Here is an 18694-nt window from a genome sequence, read left to right on the forward strand (position 1 = left end):
AATGTTGCAAGTATATATATCATTATACATGTTTGACTTTTTATCTTTTGAAATGTTACATTTTCTTATAAATGTTAACACACTAACTATGTTTTCTTTTTTCAAAAACCTCGATTTTGTTTTAGGATCACTGGAGCTAATGCACAACAATATTGCAAATTAACTCTTGGTAGAAAGTAGGTTGTACATAGGCAAAATTTGTGGAATAAGTTTAAGATCCAATGAAAACCAAATATTAAATCATAAGTAATGTTTCAACTAGTATAGAAAGAACCCAATAGGTTTATTTTGTTACTTATCGTCTAAAACCAAAAACACTAGAGCAATTTCCATTATTTTGAATGGTGTGAATTGTTTGTGTACTTAATTTATTTTATTTGTATATTAACTTACAATTATTTCTCTCATAAGAGATGTGTAAAAAAAATAGAGAAAATCACAACAAGCAACTAACACCTCATACTGGTGGTTCTAAACTTTTCTCAATATAAAGGCATGAGATGGTAGGGATATCAGTAAACATGACAGTTTTTACTATTTTTTAATGTTTACTATTTTTTTTAACTTCTCTTTTTATTTAGTTTGTGGAAACGGGACAGTTGTCTCGTCATGGAAAGCTATACATTGAAACTCATAAAAGAAATGACAGATCATTTGTAAATGACGCTACAAAAGATTTGGCAGTTAATTTTACTATAATATTATATTTTCAAACATTTTTTCTTAATATTTAGAGTTTTATCTCCTAATGATTTTATTGGTAAAGTGTTAGGCCCACATCATTTTGAAAGAGTACAATGCATGGGTTTAGGAGCAACTCCTACTAATTCATTTTAAAATACAAGACTTCGACTTTCAGATTTAAGTCTTGCTTCACATACCATTGTCCTATCATCATCTTCTAATCAATGGCAACAAAAATACAACAATTTGGAATCTCATGTTCAAACAACCTTGGGTGTACTTAAAGCATATATGATAATGAAAGAAGGAAAGATTCCTGATGAATTGACCTCATTCTTAGATCGTCAACCTCAAGTACTAATATAATTGAAGCAATGTGTTTGATATACTTTAATTATAGGCAATCGTTACTACTTTTAACATTTTTGTTTTATCATTTCAGGAAGGTGGTGATGCAAATGAGCCTGAGTGTCCTTTGGGTAAAATAGGATCATCTCGTGCTAGTAACATTTAGGGAGTTTATGATGTCTTTTAGGATGAAACTATATTTAGCTTATGGATTTTGAATAATTATGAATTTTGTTATAATTACGTTTCAATTTAACTTACTTTTATATACTATGGTGTTTTGGAGAATTGAATGTTTTAATGATATATAATTTAACACTTTGGTAAAAGAAGTATGTCATGTGTTTTGTCTTCATTAGAATATTTGAATCTTGTTACAAATAAATATTGTTAACAAAAATATAAGCATCTCAATGGTGACATTGTCATGAGGCGAGTTAAAACTCACAAACTAAATAATACAAATGAGGCGAGTTAAAACCTTTAAATTATAATTGTCAACCTATTAATTTTTTCCAACAATAAGCATATCAACATACAATAACAAGATAATAAATTCATCATCAGAAAACTTTTTAACAAACACATAATGATTAAATAGTAGTCTTCTTATTGTCTCGCTCACACATCAAAGACTCAAACTTCTTGTGCCACTAACCCAAAGCCTGCTTCAAACCATATAGACTCTCAGGCCTTCAACAAGAAAACCATCAGGTCCTTCATGTATATCTCTTCCTCCAAATTACCATGAAAGAAAGATCTCTTCACATCTATCTGTTCAACCTCTAAATCAAGAGTATAAGTTAAATTTAATGGATGACATTTTCACCACATGTGAGAAAATCTCATTAAAACCAACACCATTTTCATGTCTAAAGCCTTTCACCACTAATCTGGCCATGTACCTTGAAGATGTAGAATTAGCATCTTGCTTCAACCTAAAAATTCACCTGTTCTCTAAAGCCCTTTCGTCGAAAGGAAATCTCATTAAGCCATAAGTGAGATTATGGTGCAAAGATTTCATCTCATCTTACATTGCATCCAACCATTGTTGTGTTTCTTTACTCTCCAAAACCTCTTCAAAACACTCAAGTTCACCTCCATCAGTCAAGGTTATATATTCATCATAAGAATACCTTACAAAAGGTTGTCTTCGTTTGTAGAGCTCTTGAGTTCGACTTGAGGTGGTTCAGGTATCTCTATCATGTTCCTATTGAGTATCATCAATTGGAATCTCTACTCCATCTCCAACCTATACATCACTATTTTTCTCACCATCTTTGTTTGTACAAGCTAACAAAAACCCAATACAGGTTGAACTCTCTTGAATGTGTCACTACCCTTTTAGAGTGTTACAAGGAATTTTGGGCTTAATGCAAGGCCCCATATGATTTCAGCTTAATAGATTCTACTTAAGGGTTTAGTATGAGAGATTGATTGATGGACCTAAGCTAAACTTATATATGAGTTAACCTAAACCAAAGTCTGTGAATTAGAAGAGCGGAGGTTTAATCCAAAACCATGAAAGCAAGCTTTATCAAAACTTAATGCAAAGTTAAGCCCTAGACTAAAAGTGAAGAAATAAGTCCTGACACACGATAGGACCCTATTAAGTAGGATAGTTTGCTTTAATAAGTTAAAGAGGTATAGTCTGCTTCCAAAGGTTCATTATTTTGTCATGAAGCCTTCAATAACCCATGGATCTTACAAGCTGCATTACAACAGTAATAAGTCTCATGCTTTCATTGAGCAAGTTGTCTATGTGAGAGAACTAAATAGAGAGCATTACTTCCTCCAACACCATATCTTTCTTATCCCTTCCTTCTTTGTTGATCATTTCAGAGCCATTATCCACTTCTTTGTCAAAATTTTCAATGAGAGGGGGATCTTCTTCCTTAGTTATTATCTTAACCTTCTTTGTCGGTCCATTGTTCTCAAAATGTGGCAGAGGTTCTTCTTTTTCACAAAGCTCAACTGTAATAGTGCACTCCATTTTCAAAGATAGACTTGTCTTGAAACAGCTTTTACAATCCTACACTTGCCTTATCTTACCCTTGACTCTCTCTCTCGATAGAGACTAAAAACTTGATCAATAAGAGCAAATCATTGTTGTAGTCAATTGCTTTAGAATTGGATACCTTCCTCCAACATCCCATAACTACATATCATGATGGCATAGACAAAAGAAGTTTGGGTGCAGTTCACTCCTCGCTTTTGTTCAAGTACAAATAACGACCAATTTGATAGAGATTTGTAGCATCATTCAAGTACAGTACATGTAGATTGAGATCGTAGAAACATAAGCGTGAGTGATATAGGTACACCTAATTTCGGACTAGTTATTGCAAGAACTATAAATAAAAGACAAAGATCTCTTATGAAACAGAAAAAATCATTCATACATAGCATAGTCCAAGTGGACCCACTTAAAATCTTTATTGAACTATGACTGGCCATCATATTAGGAAATGTATATTCTAAGCATGAGCAGTTGCTATTTAAGTTTAAAATAATGTTTAAACTTTTAGATCTTCTTCATATGAACTCAAACAGTAATGAAATATTGATTTGGTAGTGCAAAGGGCTAGTAGTACCTCATGTAAAGGAAGGTCCAGTCCAACTTTAGATGAAGTTAAACGCAAATTGGCAAATCGTCGTAAATCTCTTTCAGCTATACTTGGAAGTATATACCCATCTATTTAATGAAATGTCAATCAGCATCACAAAATAACTTCCAAACGTCCAGTCCAGATAAAGCACAGTTCAAGTTTTATATTTCCAAATGTCTGGGAATTTCAGGTTAAATGTAAGGATTAAATGTTAACCCTATTCATTACATGAACAACAAACACTTGACTGTAAACCCAAACCACAAAATAAATTAGATGTTAAGATGTTTTACCATTATTAATCATTCCATTGTAGATATGAATTGGAAATCTATAAGAATAAGTGTGTCAAAGTAGATGGAGAACCTGTTTTCTCCGAAGGCCACAGAAAGAATTCAGCACATAGCTGCTGGAGTTTAGTACGTTGAAACGTATATTGAGCAAAAGCCCTACATAGAGATGAGTAAAACATTTAAACTATAAATTGTTATACAATTTATACTCCAGATCTAATTTTCAGATTACATAAAAAAACTCCATTTAAGAATCACAAAAATTTGATTGCTTGATATTCGTAACTGTTTCAAATGAACTTCATTTCAGTTTTCAGAAATTGATGTTTATACCTGTTGAATAATTAATACTGAGAATCATAACAGAAGAAGTATGAGATGCACTAAAAATCCCAGGTCAATTGTCTACGTTTTCACATTCCCTAATTGGTTTGTTTACTGAATATATTTCAATCTGTACAGAGAATCAATCTTTAGGAGTTGCAAACAATCCACTAAAAAAGGTAGACCTACTTGAGCACAATATCTGAATCAGCTGAGTGACATTTTGGCTTCATATAAGCATTAATTACTTCTAAAATGTTATCATCCAGCCCAAAATCGTTCCTGCCTCCTGTATATACAAAAGATAGAAACCGAGATCCAAAGTTAAATGGCAAATCCTCCATTTGACAAATGATTGAAAGTCATCTCTGTATACAAGTTGATGCAGACGAGAGAATGCATTCTAGACGACATAAAATAAGCGCATAGGTACTGGGTATATACATTACATCACATGGTTTATAATCTATATTACATTAGGCCTAACTGTAGCGTCCTATTCCTTTACAATTTACGTTTATATGGACAGTAAACAGTTAGTGTTAATTTAGGCTTTGTATAATATACTAATTTAGCTAATATCTTATTCAGATATCAAGTTATTTTACTACTCTAGTTTAACTTGTTTATATTTATTATGGTACTTTTGTTATTCAGAACTTTACTTATCTTATCAGACAATGGTAATTTAACCTTGTATGGTTCCCATTTTGACAAGTGCTATATAAGTCATTTTCCAGCTATGACGAACTAGGAACTAGGCAGTAAATGAAAAAATTGCTTTCAGGGAGTTATTCTTTTGATAGTTCTGTCCTTTCATCTTCTTCTCAGATTTGTAACCACACAGCCTTTAAATGTTCACTCTATCAAATCCCAAACAATTTCTTACCTGAAGTTTTTATAAACCCCTATCAAACACAAAACAGGCCCTAATAGCCATTGTGTGATCCTTTAGGCCCTGTTCTCTTGAGTGGATTTGAGGGAATGGATTTGAGGGGATTTGAGAGGATTTGAAGATAATTTTTTTTATCGTTTTTTTGAGCAAATTTGGAGGTAAATGAGAGTGAATTTAAAAATAATTTTTTTTTAATATGTCATGTCAATACAATTCTATACTAATTCTCACAAATTTTATTTTCAAATTCACTCTCATTTACCTCCAAATTCGCTCAAAAAAACGATAAAAAAAATTATTTTCAAATCCTCTCAAATCCCCTCAAATCCATTCCCTCAAATCCACTCAAGAGAACAGGGCCTTAATCCTGGTTCTTTTCCTTGCATACCGACCCTTTTCCTGCACACCCTATATTAGTATTTAAATCTCATAATTCTCTCAAAGAACCCTTAATTTTGAATTTTTTTTATCCATTGAATCATAAACTTTCCACTGTCTAGCATCAGTGCCCAGTATTTTAAGGAACAATATAGCAATAAATAAGAAACTCGTTCAATAATATTTTTCTTAAACAATCAAAAGTAAGAGATAATTGGTTCATGAGATGGTAGGTGGTCATTTACCTTATCCAGGGCTTCAACCCAAAAGATTTTGCTAGTGGAAAGGAAAGGACGTGCAATTTACAAAAATATCAAACCATGTCCATTCAACAATTTAAGCTGTTCAAATAGTTGGTTTATGTTCAAATAGTTGGTCATTTCACATAAACATATCCAAGATATCAAATTTGAAAACCAAACTGTCAAACTAATATGCACACTATAACACAATTTCGGACACTTTACTAGTCCATAATTCTGAACTTTAAAGTTTACATATATTATTTACAATTAATAACATGCAAACAAAATCTCTCTTCTTTGTCAGAAATATTAAGTGCACAATCACATAACTAGTACACATAATGTCTCTAATTCTCTGGATAGTATACATATAATATCAATTTTGAGTTACGTTCAAAATAATTACAACTAAATTTATTGCAAAAAAACCTTTTTTCAAGTAACAATTGTATAACATTAAGATTAAGCGTATCAAATTAGAATGCGACGTATTAGAAGGTATACCTCTTCTTTTCTTCACCCATCCAAGTCCTTCAGAAGCAATTTTTTGAAGAACATTTTTGTCCCCAATTGATTTGACTATCTGACAAGCCGACTCCTACAGCCATCAAAAAAATTAAGCATAAGCATAGGCATATGTAAACACATGTAACCACGAGCTCGGTTGTACAACAAAGCGTGAAAATACGAGAAGGTAAACTCATGAAAGAAAGATTTCAAGACTTACTGGACCCAGACCATGAACTCCTTGATAGTAATCACTGCCAAGAAGCAAGGAGAGAGCAATCTGAAGATCACAACTCAGTCATAAAAAAATAACACAATATCCTTGAAGAAACATATTTATCTATCTATCTATATATCTATATCTATCTTGTTAGAATATTTACGCTATTTATCATTGTTAGAGTATTTATCCCATTTATCATTGTTATACTATTTACCCTATTTAGCATTATTGTATTGTGTCAAGGGTTACTAATAGGATATAATGTGATAGGTTATAATGGATAATGGGTGCAGGACAGAGGAAACAGTTTAGGAATTAGTGGTTAGTTGGTTGGGGGGGCCTTTATAAGGAGGCAGGGAGCTCTTGTGTCAAGGGACTTTTTGGATAATCTTGTAGATTGAGCTTTGGATCTTTGTGAAGGGGAAACCCTTGGAGGAGAGAGTGCTCTCCTATTCTTTGTGATCTATCCCGTCTATGGAATAAAAAATATTACTCTTTTGTCTCTTTTCAATTCTGGGTTCCTATCACTGGTCCAACCTGTCGGATCAAAGGTTGCAGATCAAGAAGTGATCAAGAAAGGGTGGAAGCATGGAAAGAAGAGACAATACCTTGGAGAGGAGGACCAGCAAACAGAAAATGAGCAGGGCAGAACCGAAAATGAGCATGGCAGAATGGAGAAGAAATATGCAAAAAATCAGGATTCTCATAAAGGGCTTAGAAAGAAGTGAGAAATCAGTCATGAAAGGAAAGAATGAAGGAAACATGGGTAGGTATGTTGTGAAAGATAGTCTGCTAGACATCAAGAAAGCCAAGAAACTGTCATATGGAGGAGAAAATTCAACCAATAAGGAGAAGAAAAGAGAAACGGAAGCTATTGTTTTGACTGTTGATGGTTTTGCAGGAATTAGAGGGCAAGATATGAGAGAAGAAAACATGTCTGAAGAGGAAGGCAATGACGAAGTTTCACGGTTCCAACCTTGAGGACAAGGTTGTTTTACAGCAAGGTGTAATGATAGAATATAATGTGATAAGTTATAACAGGTAATCGGTGTACAACAGAGGAAACAGTTTAGGAATTAGTTGTTAGTTTGGTTAGTTGGTTGGGGGGGCCTTTATAAGGAGGTAGGGAGCTCTTGTGTCAAGGGACTTTATGGATAATCTTGTAGATTGAGCTTTGGCTCTTTGTGAAGGGGAAACCCTTGGAGGAGAGAGTGCTCTCCTATTCTTTGTGTTCTATACAGTCTATGCAATAAAGAATATTACTCTTTTGTCTCTTTTCAATTTTGGGATCCTATCAGTTATCTTATTTATCATGATTATATTGTGTTTAGGATTATCCTAATTATCATGTATTCTTATATTAATTTATTCTTATAAATAGAAGATTATGAGAGGGATCAATTAATCCCTCGAGAATTATTTTACAGCTTCAATATCAAGTTATCTATTATTATTAGATCATCAAAACATCTAAGGAAGAGAGGGGTAGGAGTAAACACAACAAAAATAATCACAAAAAAGCATGTAAAAATTCTATATTCAACGCGAGGCACTAGCAACCATTTCCAAATTTCAAATTCAAACAATTGAATGTCAATTATGCTTCACAGGGTAACCTCAGTTTTAGCAGGCTTTTCAATTACCGTTGCCTTGATGGTGTTAACCATAAGATATATTAAGTATTGTACGTGGACCTATTTTTCTTGTGTGGACCTTCACATGCATAAAATCGAACTGAATTGTATTGAACAGTGGTCAAAGAAAGATCATCTATTAAAAAACAAAATAAGAAAAAGAACGCAAGTAAACATTGTGGTTCATAAGCCTGTCAAAAAGTCAATGATCAGTTACCAATGAGTCCCTTCCAAGTCCAAGTTTTCTTTCGATATCTGTCATCTCATAACAAACAACATACCCACCGTCTCCTAAAACATCAAGAAATGACTACTCATTAATCATATGAAAAAATAATTAATACAAAAAATTCACCAGTAATAAAACAAGATGACCTACTCACCAAGGCAGATATCCCTATACACTGTCCTTGCACCAAAAAGGAATATGTCTGAATCTAGACTAAAACATCCATCCTGCCATAATTATTATGAATCACAGACAACAATGATTATAGGTTAGCTGAAAGCAATAGCATAAGCATCCAATTAAATCAGAAATTACAATGTGGACAGAAAGGGGATATGAAGATAGATAAGTATACACCAGTGCTTACACATAATGATTCAAAATTCAACAAAGCACATTGAGCTTCAGCTTCTTCAATCCTGAATTTAGAAAAGATCAAGATAATATTAGTTCAACTGAACAGCAACTTCTTTATTATCCAGCAGTGCAATTTTTCAATCAACTATTAAATGAAAAACAGAGAGCAGAAACATCCATTTATAAACATGAGCCTAGATTGCTTAGTACCGCTACGAGAAGACATCAAGCACATTTTCAAATTTTTATTCAAGCACATTGCCTACCATAAAAAATGTTCAGCACCTTGTTTCTCTTTTAATGAATCAGTGCCCTCATATATACCAGGACTAAATTAAAGGAAAACTTATTAGTTCAATTCACATTGACCAATCAACACAGTAAGAGCAAAAGACTTTCTTCTTGAACTATTATTACTATTATACAATAATAAATTAATGTTCAGTTTTTATTGAATTTAAGTAAACTATATTTAATACTAACATTTACCAGACACAATATGAGAGCATCCATGAAAACAAAACACTGAACCTTAACATCAATTCTATTGTATATTACCCATTCAAACAAGAAATTCCAAGAGCCATCCCCAACATTTTAGCCTCTCTAATCATGCAAGAAAACTCAGACCCCATGTTTCTCTGTAACGAAGTCACTTTCTGTAGCTTTGTTTCGTTTAGTGCTACCTGCAGTATTATTATAAACTAACTAAAGTTAGTGCAAAGAGAGTTAGAAAAGTATAAACAATACGTAAAGGTATGGAAATGTATAAATTATATAAGGGAAACCACATCAGAAAAGAAAGATGAGAGGTCCACCAACCTCCTTTCCAACATTTAAACGACGCCTATAGGTTGATAATTTTATGGCAGGAATTGATCCATCTACCAGACATCAAAGCTTAGTCATTGGGAAGAAATATGCATGAATAATGTAAATGCAAACACATTCAAATATTCAGTTCCACAGTCACAGAACACCCACCTCTTTCAACATACTTTAATTAAAAGAAAAAGTGAGGATATCACACTCTTTGGTTGCCAAATGTGTAAATCTTCGTCGCATTGGTCGGTGAAACTAAGAATCCAAAATAACTCCAAGATTTTTAAGCTCAAGAACTTGCTCGGCAAGTTTAGCATAAACATGTTAATATTATTACTTAAATCAAAGTTTTTTTTTCAAATTTTGAGCTAAAGTGATTAAAAAAAGTAATCGTACAATGACACACTTTTCCATTCCTTTGTACAAGTATAAATTTTTGTATTTTTCGAAAAAAGAAGAAAGTAAAAAATAAAGAAGGTAATGTCAAATGAAAAATAAAGAAGAGTAGTGTGAAATGTTAGTAAAAAATTGTAGGTGTGTAAAAAAATATTTTTCTAAACAAAATTTGGACTTTTTTCTCAAAATTTTTACTTTCAGCATGTGATACTGTATATTTCAAATACTAAATGGTGTTTTACCCTTCAACAAATGAAACCCCCCAACTCTGAAATTACAAAAATTGATAAACCTGTGACGAAGACGAGGCTGCAATTGAGCGCAATGAGTGCTCTGAGTCGGTGAAAGAGCCCTTTAAGATACACTTTCTCCTTTACGCAAGCGTGGGACTTGCTCACGCTGTGAAGCTGCACCATCCAGCACGAGAGGTCCACGCACACCCTCTTGTTCCTGACCAACAAAACAAAGATCGGCGTCAACGGCGAACACCGTTCAGAGGGAAAAAACGGAGTTTTGAGGAAATTGAACACACTGTAGATGGTGAAGGGGAACCCTTTTCTTGCACGATTCCAACACGTCCCACAAGTTCTTCACGCCCATTGCAATGGAGAGCGAGACTGAACGTTGGTGAGAGGGAGAAAGAAAGAAACTTTTTCAACGAGAGGGAAAACAAAAGAAGGGTTTACTCATTTAAAATTTTGAAATCAAAAAATAACTCAAGTTGATAAGGGTTTCATATGTATGTTCTGTACCATCATCATATCATGCTTTCTCCCACTCTTAAAATATATTTTCTCTATGTCCAAACCACGTAAGTCATCGTTACATCAAAATATATACAATTTTATAATTTTTAGAAGTAATTAACCAAAAGATAAAAAATAAAATGCAATTAAAAAATATATAATTTTGTGAACATAATATTAAAAAACTACATAGTCACTATTTAAAAATATATATTTAAAATAAGAAAAATTATTTAACTATTTATCTTATTAAATAAATCTAATTAAAAGAAGAGATAAATAGTTCAGTATAATTTTGTTTTTAATATCGTAAAAATAAAATTAATTTTAACATACAGATTTTAATTTAATTAATTTTATTTAATCTAATTAAATATATAATGACTTATTTAATAACCTAAAGTATTGAATGAATAGGTGTTTTAAAATAATGAAATTTAATTTTAAAATAATTAAATAATATAAATATAATTTTTTAAATTCATTTCATTCACTAAAACACTAATTATCTTTCTAAAAATTTCCTTCGAGTCTTCGTTGAGAAGGTTAAGTTAGGTTGTAAGACAATTTTGATCTAAAAATGATGTTTCACTAGGTGACTTGTTGAAATAATGGTATAGATGAAGATATTGAGTTTTAGAAATTGTTTTGTTGTTATTTGAAATTTGTTTGATTGATGAATGTGTAAAGAACTGGTTTAGGAATGTAACGTAAACAATTAATGATGTCTTGAAATGGATTTTTGTTGTATTTTAGAGGTTTTTGATAGTGAGATTGAAAATTAGAGGTTTTGTGTCAAGATGGAAGTTTGGGAGAGTATTGGTAAGTTATTTCTAACTGTTAAAGTCCCTAAGTTGGTAAAAAAGAGCTAGAATTTGTGGAATTGAATTTTGGTCTCTAAGATGGGGATTTAGTTGTTTTTTAGTTAATACCTTGTTGTAAACAATTGATAATTAGTTTAAGACAAGTTATACAAATTTGTTTAGGTCTATAATAGCTTAGAATTCAATTTAAGAGTGTTAGAAGTTGGTAAAAATGATTAAAATAGATCATGGGTGATTTAGGGGTGTTATTTGTGCAGTTTTCATGCTGCATAATTATGTAGCAAGGCTATGTGAGCAAGAGAGGTTCGCTGGATGAGTTTAAGTGAGTTATGGCAATAAGTTCCATTAGTTAGGCAAGCTAGTTCGTTAGGCTCATGGAGCTTGTTGTTCTGGCTCTCACTAGGCGTGTAGGGATTGCTCATTGGGCGAGCTTATGGAGTTTTTTGCAGTGAAGTTTAGGGGTTGGAGGGGCTCCCTCGCTAGACTTGGGAAGCCCTCTATTTAGGCTTTCGCTGGGCGAACTGTTTGTGCTTATTGGGCGAGTGAGTTCGAGTTGTTGTAGATATTTCGAATTCCCTTCTCTTTTATGTTTGGTTTTTAATGATGGAATGATATGTCAATTGCTTAGTAATGTGATTTAAAATGAAATGATGATATGAACAGTGTCATTGAACTCCATTTGGTTTGAAAAGAATTTATGGGATGAAATTCTTAGTGGTGATTTCAAATGATTGATCTATTGATGTAGGGACTTGGAAGTTATCTTGACGCTCCAATAATAGCGTCATCTTATATAGAGAAGGAGATTATGTGGTGAGGAGTAACGAGGGATCCTAGCCTATGATCTGTTGTTCTTTATTCATGGGTGGTAGACAGATTAACCTTGTGTGGTAGCTTGGGGACAATTGTTTCACCACTACAAGTGCTAAACTTGTCATAGTCTAACATCAATACATTTATATAGACGAGTTTACCTATGTCAATAACATGATTAGGATGTGATAGACGCTACTCCAGAATGTGCAGAGGAAGCTCCACAACTCAGAGAATTGGCAGCGGATGAAAGGAAACAGTGGAGGTTCGGAGCGCACTCAAGGTGTTTGTGAAATTTTCTGGCGGTGTTTGAATGGATGTTTTGGTAGATCTTTAACTCAGTAGGCTTTCCAAAGGGGAAAGAAGCTAGAGGAGGTGCTAGATAACAAAGCACAGAGGTGAACTTGAGAGTAATAGCTGGAAATTGGCAGCATTTCTTTACTTCAATTCAAGTTATTCTTACAATGGATTGAGGTTCTCTTTTATAGATGAAGAGAGGCCTTCAAACGTGCCTAGCAAGCTACTGGAAATGTAAGAGAGACGTGCTGGAGAAGCTATACGGACTAAGTTGCATGTTCCATGTGCACAATATTGAAAACGTGCTCAAAAGAGATGAAACTACATAGTTGCTTTATGTTTCATATATAACATGTGCTTCAAACTTGGACATTGGTGAGTGGCAGCGGCTGCAAGCTTCTTTGGCTGCTTGGTTATGGTTCCAAGCCTTATTATTGTCCTACAAAACAATGTAGATATATTTAGTAAAGTAAACATTCTAAGACTTAGAAAGAAAAGAACTTTTGTTTATTCAACTTCCCTTTCTTAGTCTTAAGTTGATACTTCTTAGGATGGAAAGTCCTTAAAGGGGTTGCCATCAGGATGTTTGTTTTGTTTTGAATGAAATGGAATGTATAATGTGAATCTTAATGCGTAATAATTGTTTGCTCTTTTTATTATTAGCTCACCCTTCTTTTGTAATTTTTGTTGTTTGATTGAATGCGTTGATTTTATGTGACGATGATCATCTGGTGGGTGTAAGCATAGATTGGTGGCGTGTCTCTAGAATAAGCCTTTGGTGGAGATAGTACCAATGTGTAGACAATATAATACTTATGTGTTTTCTTTTTCTTCCTTTAGTTGTATTTGAGGATCCTTTTTAGTATAGTTTTAGAATTATAAATTTTGTATATAAATTTTAATTTATAGTTATGTTTATATAATTGTATTTATACTTTATATGTCGTGTTTGTTAACTATTCTATTTAATGTGATAATTCCTTAATAGTATTTTAGACTATTTATTTAAAATGTCACATTTTCTATTCAATTTAATCTGCATATTAAATGATGTTGTCTAATAAGATCCTTTAAAAAAATTTATAATAAAATAGTCCAATCTATACATATTTATATCATATTTACATATTATTTATTATATAGTTATTATTAGGTCCAAATGAGTATTATTTTAATAAAAGCATCTATATTAATATTATAAATACAACTTAAGAAATATTAATTTCATAATCTCTTTTATTTATAAATTATAGGTTTAAACCCTCGGATGATCCTCATATTTGTATGAGAATCTCAAGTGGGTCCTCATTTTTGCAACTGTCTCAATTAGGTCATAGTATTTGTAAAATTGAGTCAATTTTTCCCTATCCGTTAAGTTGTCATAGACGGTGTTAAACTTTGATGACGTGATGCACACTTAAAATGCTGACTAGCAATATTATGTGAACACTTTATGACATGGCACAAAATTTAATTGGAAATGTTAAGGGATTGGGATTCCTCCATCGTCTTCATCACCCTCCATTGTCTTCATCATCCTCCATCATCTTCATCATCCTCTACCATCAATTCCGGATTGGGATTCCGGCCTAGGGCGGTGGCTCCATCGAATTCCGCCACCGGTCGGAACTTGTATATGAACCCGCGTCTGCAATAGCGATTTTACTCTGATAAATTAAATTTATAAATCAATTGGACCAAAAATCACAAACAAAGATGAAAAAAAATCACCATAAACGAAAGGGCAGAAGAATAAAAGAGAACCCTACTTCAATAAAATCAAGCATCAACACTGAAAAGGATCAGATAACTTTGCCAAAAGAAATTTAAAAGGAAGAAAAGAAAACATTTTTTCAAAACATAATCTTAGGATCACACATTCAAAGAAATACCCAGGAACATTCGCACATTAATAGCAACAGGGGTCACGAGAAAGTTAAGAAAAGTCTTCATCTGCAATTTTGACCACAAAATCAAGGTTTTTAAAATCACTGTAGACACAATTGTGTCACCTTTACGGGCAATCCCCCCACAACATCAAGAATATCGGATTTAAAATTTTGGACACAAAAACAGAGAAAAACAACCTATGAACACAACTTCTGAAGAAAAACAAAACTTGCCATGGTCCGTGAAAGTGGTCGTTGACCACTTGAAATCCCCATTTTGGGGCTCTCCCTTAATTGGGAGATGGAGCTTTCTCGAATGCTTACGTGATTCATTTGGAGAAGGAGCTTCCTTCTGATAAAGCGCAGATACCTACAAGATTGAAGGAGTTGGGGGATTTGATTGAAGCAGTTACTCTCCTAATTCACTTGCGATAGTTCACCAGCATCAACCTTCCTTCGTCGGCATTGTCCTGAAGCTCCTCCATTTCCAAATCCATGTCCATGGTTTCAAACCGGGTCATACGAGATCCGACTTTGGATCCACGCCGGCGCCGCTGATATACTTTGGCTAGACTGTTACTTCGCCAACGATGAATGTTTTTCCCACCGGGAACATCTGCCCCTCTAGAAAGATCTTGAAGACGGGATGGGGATGGTGGCCAATAAGAGTAATAGAAGCGATGTTTTGGGGTACGACATGGGGAACTACAACCACAGGAGCATAATGCGCGGCGGCGGGAAGGCGGAGCTAGTGAGCTCACGCGGCAGTGGCGCCACTACCAAACCTGTACCCAGAAAAACCAGAAATAACAGGAACCCCAAATCAATTCCATCATCGTCTTCGTCCTCCATGGTCGTTGTGATTCGCAAATCTCTACGAGCCTCCTCCATGGCAATAACAAGAATCCCGAACTCTAGGGGAACCCTTCCGCCATGAAATCAATCTCTTTCACTCCTCCACTACGTGTGTGACGATACAACCTTTTCCTCCCCTCTGCAGAATGAAAAACCCTAATTTGCCATGTCATAATTCTTTAATTTAAATAAAAATTTCACCTAATCAAACAATGCATGTTAGCATAAACACGTCATCAAAGTTTAACGCCGTTTGTGACAACTTAATGGATATGGCAAAATTGACTCAATTTTACAAATATTATAACCTAATTGAGACAGTTAGAAAAATGAGAATCCACTTGAGATTCCCATACAAATATGAGGAACATGCGAGGGTTTAAAGTTAAATTATATTCTTTAGAATCTTGCCATTTAATCCAAGATAAAAAAAAGTATTACCACGTTGCTTTTATTCTTCTTTTTATCCTCTTGCGACTCCATAGTCACCTCCACCTTCACCTCCTTCATCTTCATCCCCAGCTCCGCTCCTCCGCCGACGACACCTTCTCTACATATGTTGTTGGAAGAAGAAGAGAAGACGCGAGTAGAAAGACAAAAAGGTTCCCAAGTAGCAAGTTGAAAAAGAAAACAGAAGCAAAGAAAACCTAAAACTTGCCTTTGAGCTCGCCATAGCATTGACCTGATCTAGTTCTTTCAAAGTTATTCATCTATTTAAATTGTCGCCACCCAGATGCTGCTTTTCCTTTGTCAGATACACTTGATGAGCCAGCACTACTAGTGTCCTGGGGAAGTCAAAGAAATACAATTTTTGAAATCTTCAAGATTCTGGTAAGCATATTAAGTTATGTAAGAATTCATTCAGCGCCACTAGCTACAAATAACAAAAGCCGAGACAAATTCTATGGAGTTTCAGTCATGGATGCATTTAAAAAGGATACGCAATTCAAAACCTGAACAAAATTCTAAACTCAAGATTCAATCAGAATATCATAATAATTTCAGGAAGCTTAGAACAAAAACTGTGGGGTTGGGAACAAAATGCGAGTGGACTCGTCCTGACAAAATGAATGATGTATATGAATGTGAGATAAGAAATGTTATTGGGATGATCGAGCAGGGAAGAGAAGAAAAGATACTGCCAAAACTCAAAATCCTAACTACCACCGCTCGGTCTTAGTCATGCACCGCTCGGTCTCGTTCATGTCTCCGCTCGGTTGCCAGGACTCAATCCACCCACCGCTTCACCGACCGCTCGGTCTCGGTCATGCCTCACTGGAAATGCATCCTAAGAGTAAAAGCTCCATTCAGGATGCACAACTCAATGCAATTGAAGTTTTCAAAATCAACAACACAACAAGTAGTCTCGTTGAACCAAATCCAGACCATCTTCCACAAACCCCTAATAAACAAATCTCAAAGAAGAAAAATAGCGGCACCAAGAGACCCCTAACTACTGAAGTTGCTGGTGCAATTTCCGGTGTCGTTTTCCTCTCCCTTATCACCGTTTTGTTCCTCATTAAACGTAGAAAAAACTTTCTGTCAGCAAGAGTCCTAATAAAAAATACGGAACTTCTCTGGGCAATGGCTCATCGTCGCTACCCACCCACCTCTACCGCCACCTCTCAATCGCGGAAATCAGAGCAGCAACCAACAACTTCGATAAACTCTTAGTCGTTGGCATGAGAGGTTTCAGTAACGTGTGAGCAGAGACTCTTCTGTAGTGAACGGAGACTCTCGAGAAATTACACCTCCAGCGGTGCAGAAGCCGCAAGCAGAGAGCTTTGGAGAGGGAGGGTCGATCACCGACGAGACCTTTCCCATGTTGTAGGCGCCGTGGAGCGGGTTCTCAACAGTAACGACAACCTTTGGGTAACCGTTAAAGATTGACTGGATTGACACGTTTCATAAAAAAATAAAAGTGACGTGGCTCGTTGTTTGCCACATCAAAGAAAACTTAACGTCGTTCAATTTTAAGACTAAAAATAAAAGTTTTAAAATTAAGAGGATGAAAATGAATAAGCCTTTCGAAGAGGGATAAAACCCAAAATTGTTTGATAGTTTAGGGACTAAAAACGTATTTAATATTTTTTTAATATAAATATTTATTTTAAAGGTATATCAAATCATATATCTTTTTAGATAGTAGTGTAAATATTTATTTTAAATGTTATATTTATAATTACTTTTCATTAATTGTAAGGAAATATTTTACAAAAGAAGAATTTTTTTTAGAAATATGAAATCAGTGTTTATTTCTATTTTCTTTCTGAAAATAACTCTGCATGAATAATATTTTTAAAAATAATTTTTTCTAATTTTTTCTTCGATTTAGTAATCATATTAAAAAAAATACTATCTAATAATTTTTTTAAAATCTTTTTACTATAAAACGGTTCAACTTATATTTATTTAAACTATATTTTTATATTATAATGAATTATTATAATATAAATATCGATAGTTGATAAATTAATTATTATTTATTATTTTTTTTATCATGTTATTATATTTTTATTATTTTAATAGAAATATAATTTCATATTAATTTTATAAATATAATTATTATTTTTTTAGAAAACATTATCTTGGTAATACATATACCTCTTGCACACTTTTAAATCTAACCTTTTTACTAAAGTACTGAGAAGTGATTGGTAACAAATATTCCATTCTTCTTAAAAGTAAAAATAATTCTTATAAGAATAATTAAACTTTGACCACAGTTTTTATAATATTTTAACACAATTTAAGTGTTATAAAAATAGTGAAATTTTGACAATATTTTTTATATTTTTTAACATTATTTATATATATATTATCGTATTATTGATTTAAAATTATTTCATAATTAATAATAATAATCGTTACGTAAATAATATTAAAATATTATAAAAATAAGGGTTAAATATGTTTTTAGTCCCTAAATTATTTGCCGTTTCTGGTTTTCGTCCCTCTTTCAAAGTAAGATACAATTTGGATTCTTTTCGTTCGTTTTAGTCCTCGGAACTTTGGTTTTAATTCTCATTTTGTTGCTAAATGAGGACCAAATTTTTAAACCGTGTTAGTTTTCGAGGATTAAAACGAACGTTTTCGAAAAGAATGAGAATCAAATTGTAACTTACTTTGAAAGAGGGACGAAAACCAAAAACGACCAATAATTTAGAAACTAAAAATATATTTAATCCTAAAAATAATAATCATCATGTAAATAATAGATATAGTGAAAAAGAAAAATGTTCTTTAAAGTATTATTTTATATAAATTATTACACACTTTTATAACATATATAAAAGAAAAACAGTGTGGGGAAGGACAATTGACAG

At 33.3% G+C, this 18694-nt stretch overlaps 1 protein-coding gene across 1 annotated transcript; it reads right to left on the minus strand.

The window, feature by feature from the left end:
- Positions 1 to 1079: 1079 nt before the first annotated feature.
- On the minus strand, positions 1080 to 10706 carry LOC124840259 (single-stranded DNA endonuclease family protein). The gene is made up of 12 exons (XM_088111480.1): positions 10477 to 10706; positions 10237 to 10394; positions 9549 to 9610; positions 9285 to 9412; positions 8737 to 8788; positions 8524 to 8596; positions 8358 to 8431; positions 6504 to 6563; positions 6281 to 6374; positions 4448 to 4547; positions 4008 to 4090; positions 1080 to 3727 (listed from the first exon to the last, which is right to left on the minus strand). Exons 1-12 carry the CDS (start codon positions 10542 to 10544, stop codon positions 3549 to 3551), a joined length of 1131 nt encoding a protein of 376 aa, XP_087967606.1. The 5' UTR covers positions 10545 to 10706; the 3' UTR covers positions 1080 to 3548.
- Positions 10707 to 18694: the final 7988 nt, after the last annotated feature.

Source organism: Vigna umbellata, chromosome 4 (assembly GCF_029865625.1).
Source record: "Vigna umbellata cultivar VRB3 chromosome 4, Vumbellata_1.0, whole genome shotgun sequence".
Taxonomy (NCBI): Eukaryota; Viridiplantae; Streptophyta; class Magnoliopsida; order Fabales; family Fabaceae; genus Vigna; species Vigna umbellata.

Excerpts from the sequence above, each read along its gene's own strand:
- LOC124840259 (XM_088111480.1), bottom strand. The coding sequence starts at position 10,544 with ATGGGCGTGAAGAACTTGTGGGACGTGTTGGAATCGTGCAAGAAAAGG. Across the intron at positions 6,375-6,503 it reads GAGTTCATGGTCTGGGTCCA|GAGTCGGCTTGTCAGATAGT; the intron begins GTAAGTCTTGAA and ends TGATGGCTGTAG. Across the intron at positions 4,091-4,447 it reads GATTCAGATATTGTGCTCAA|GGCTTTTGCTCAATATACGT; the intron begins GTAGGTCTACCT and ends ATCTCTATGTAG.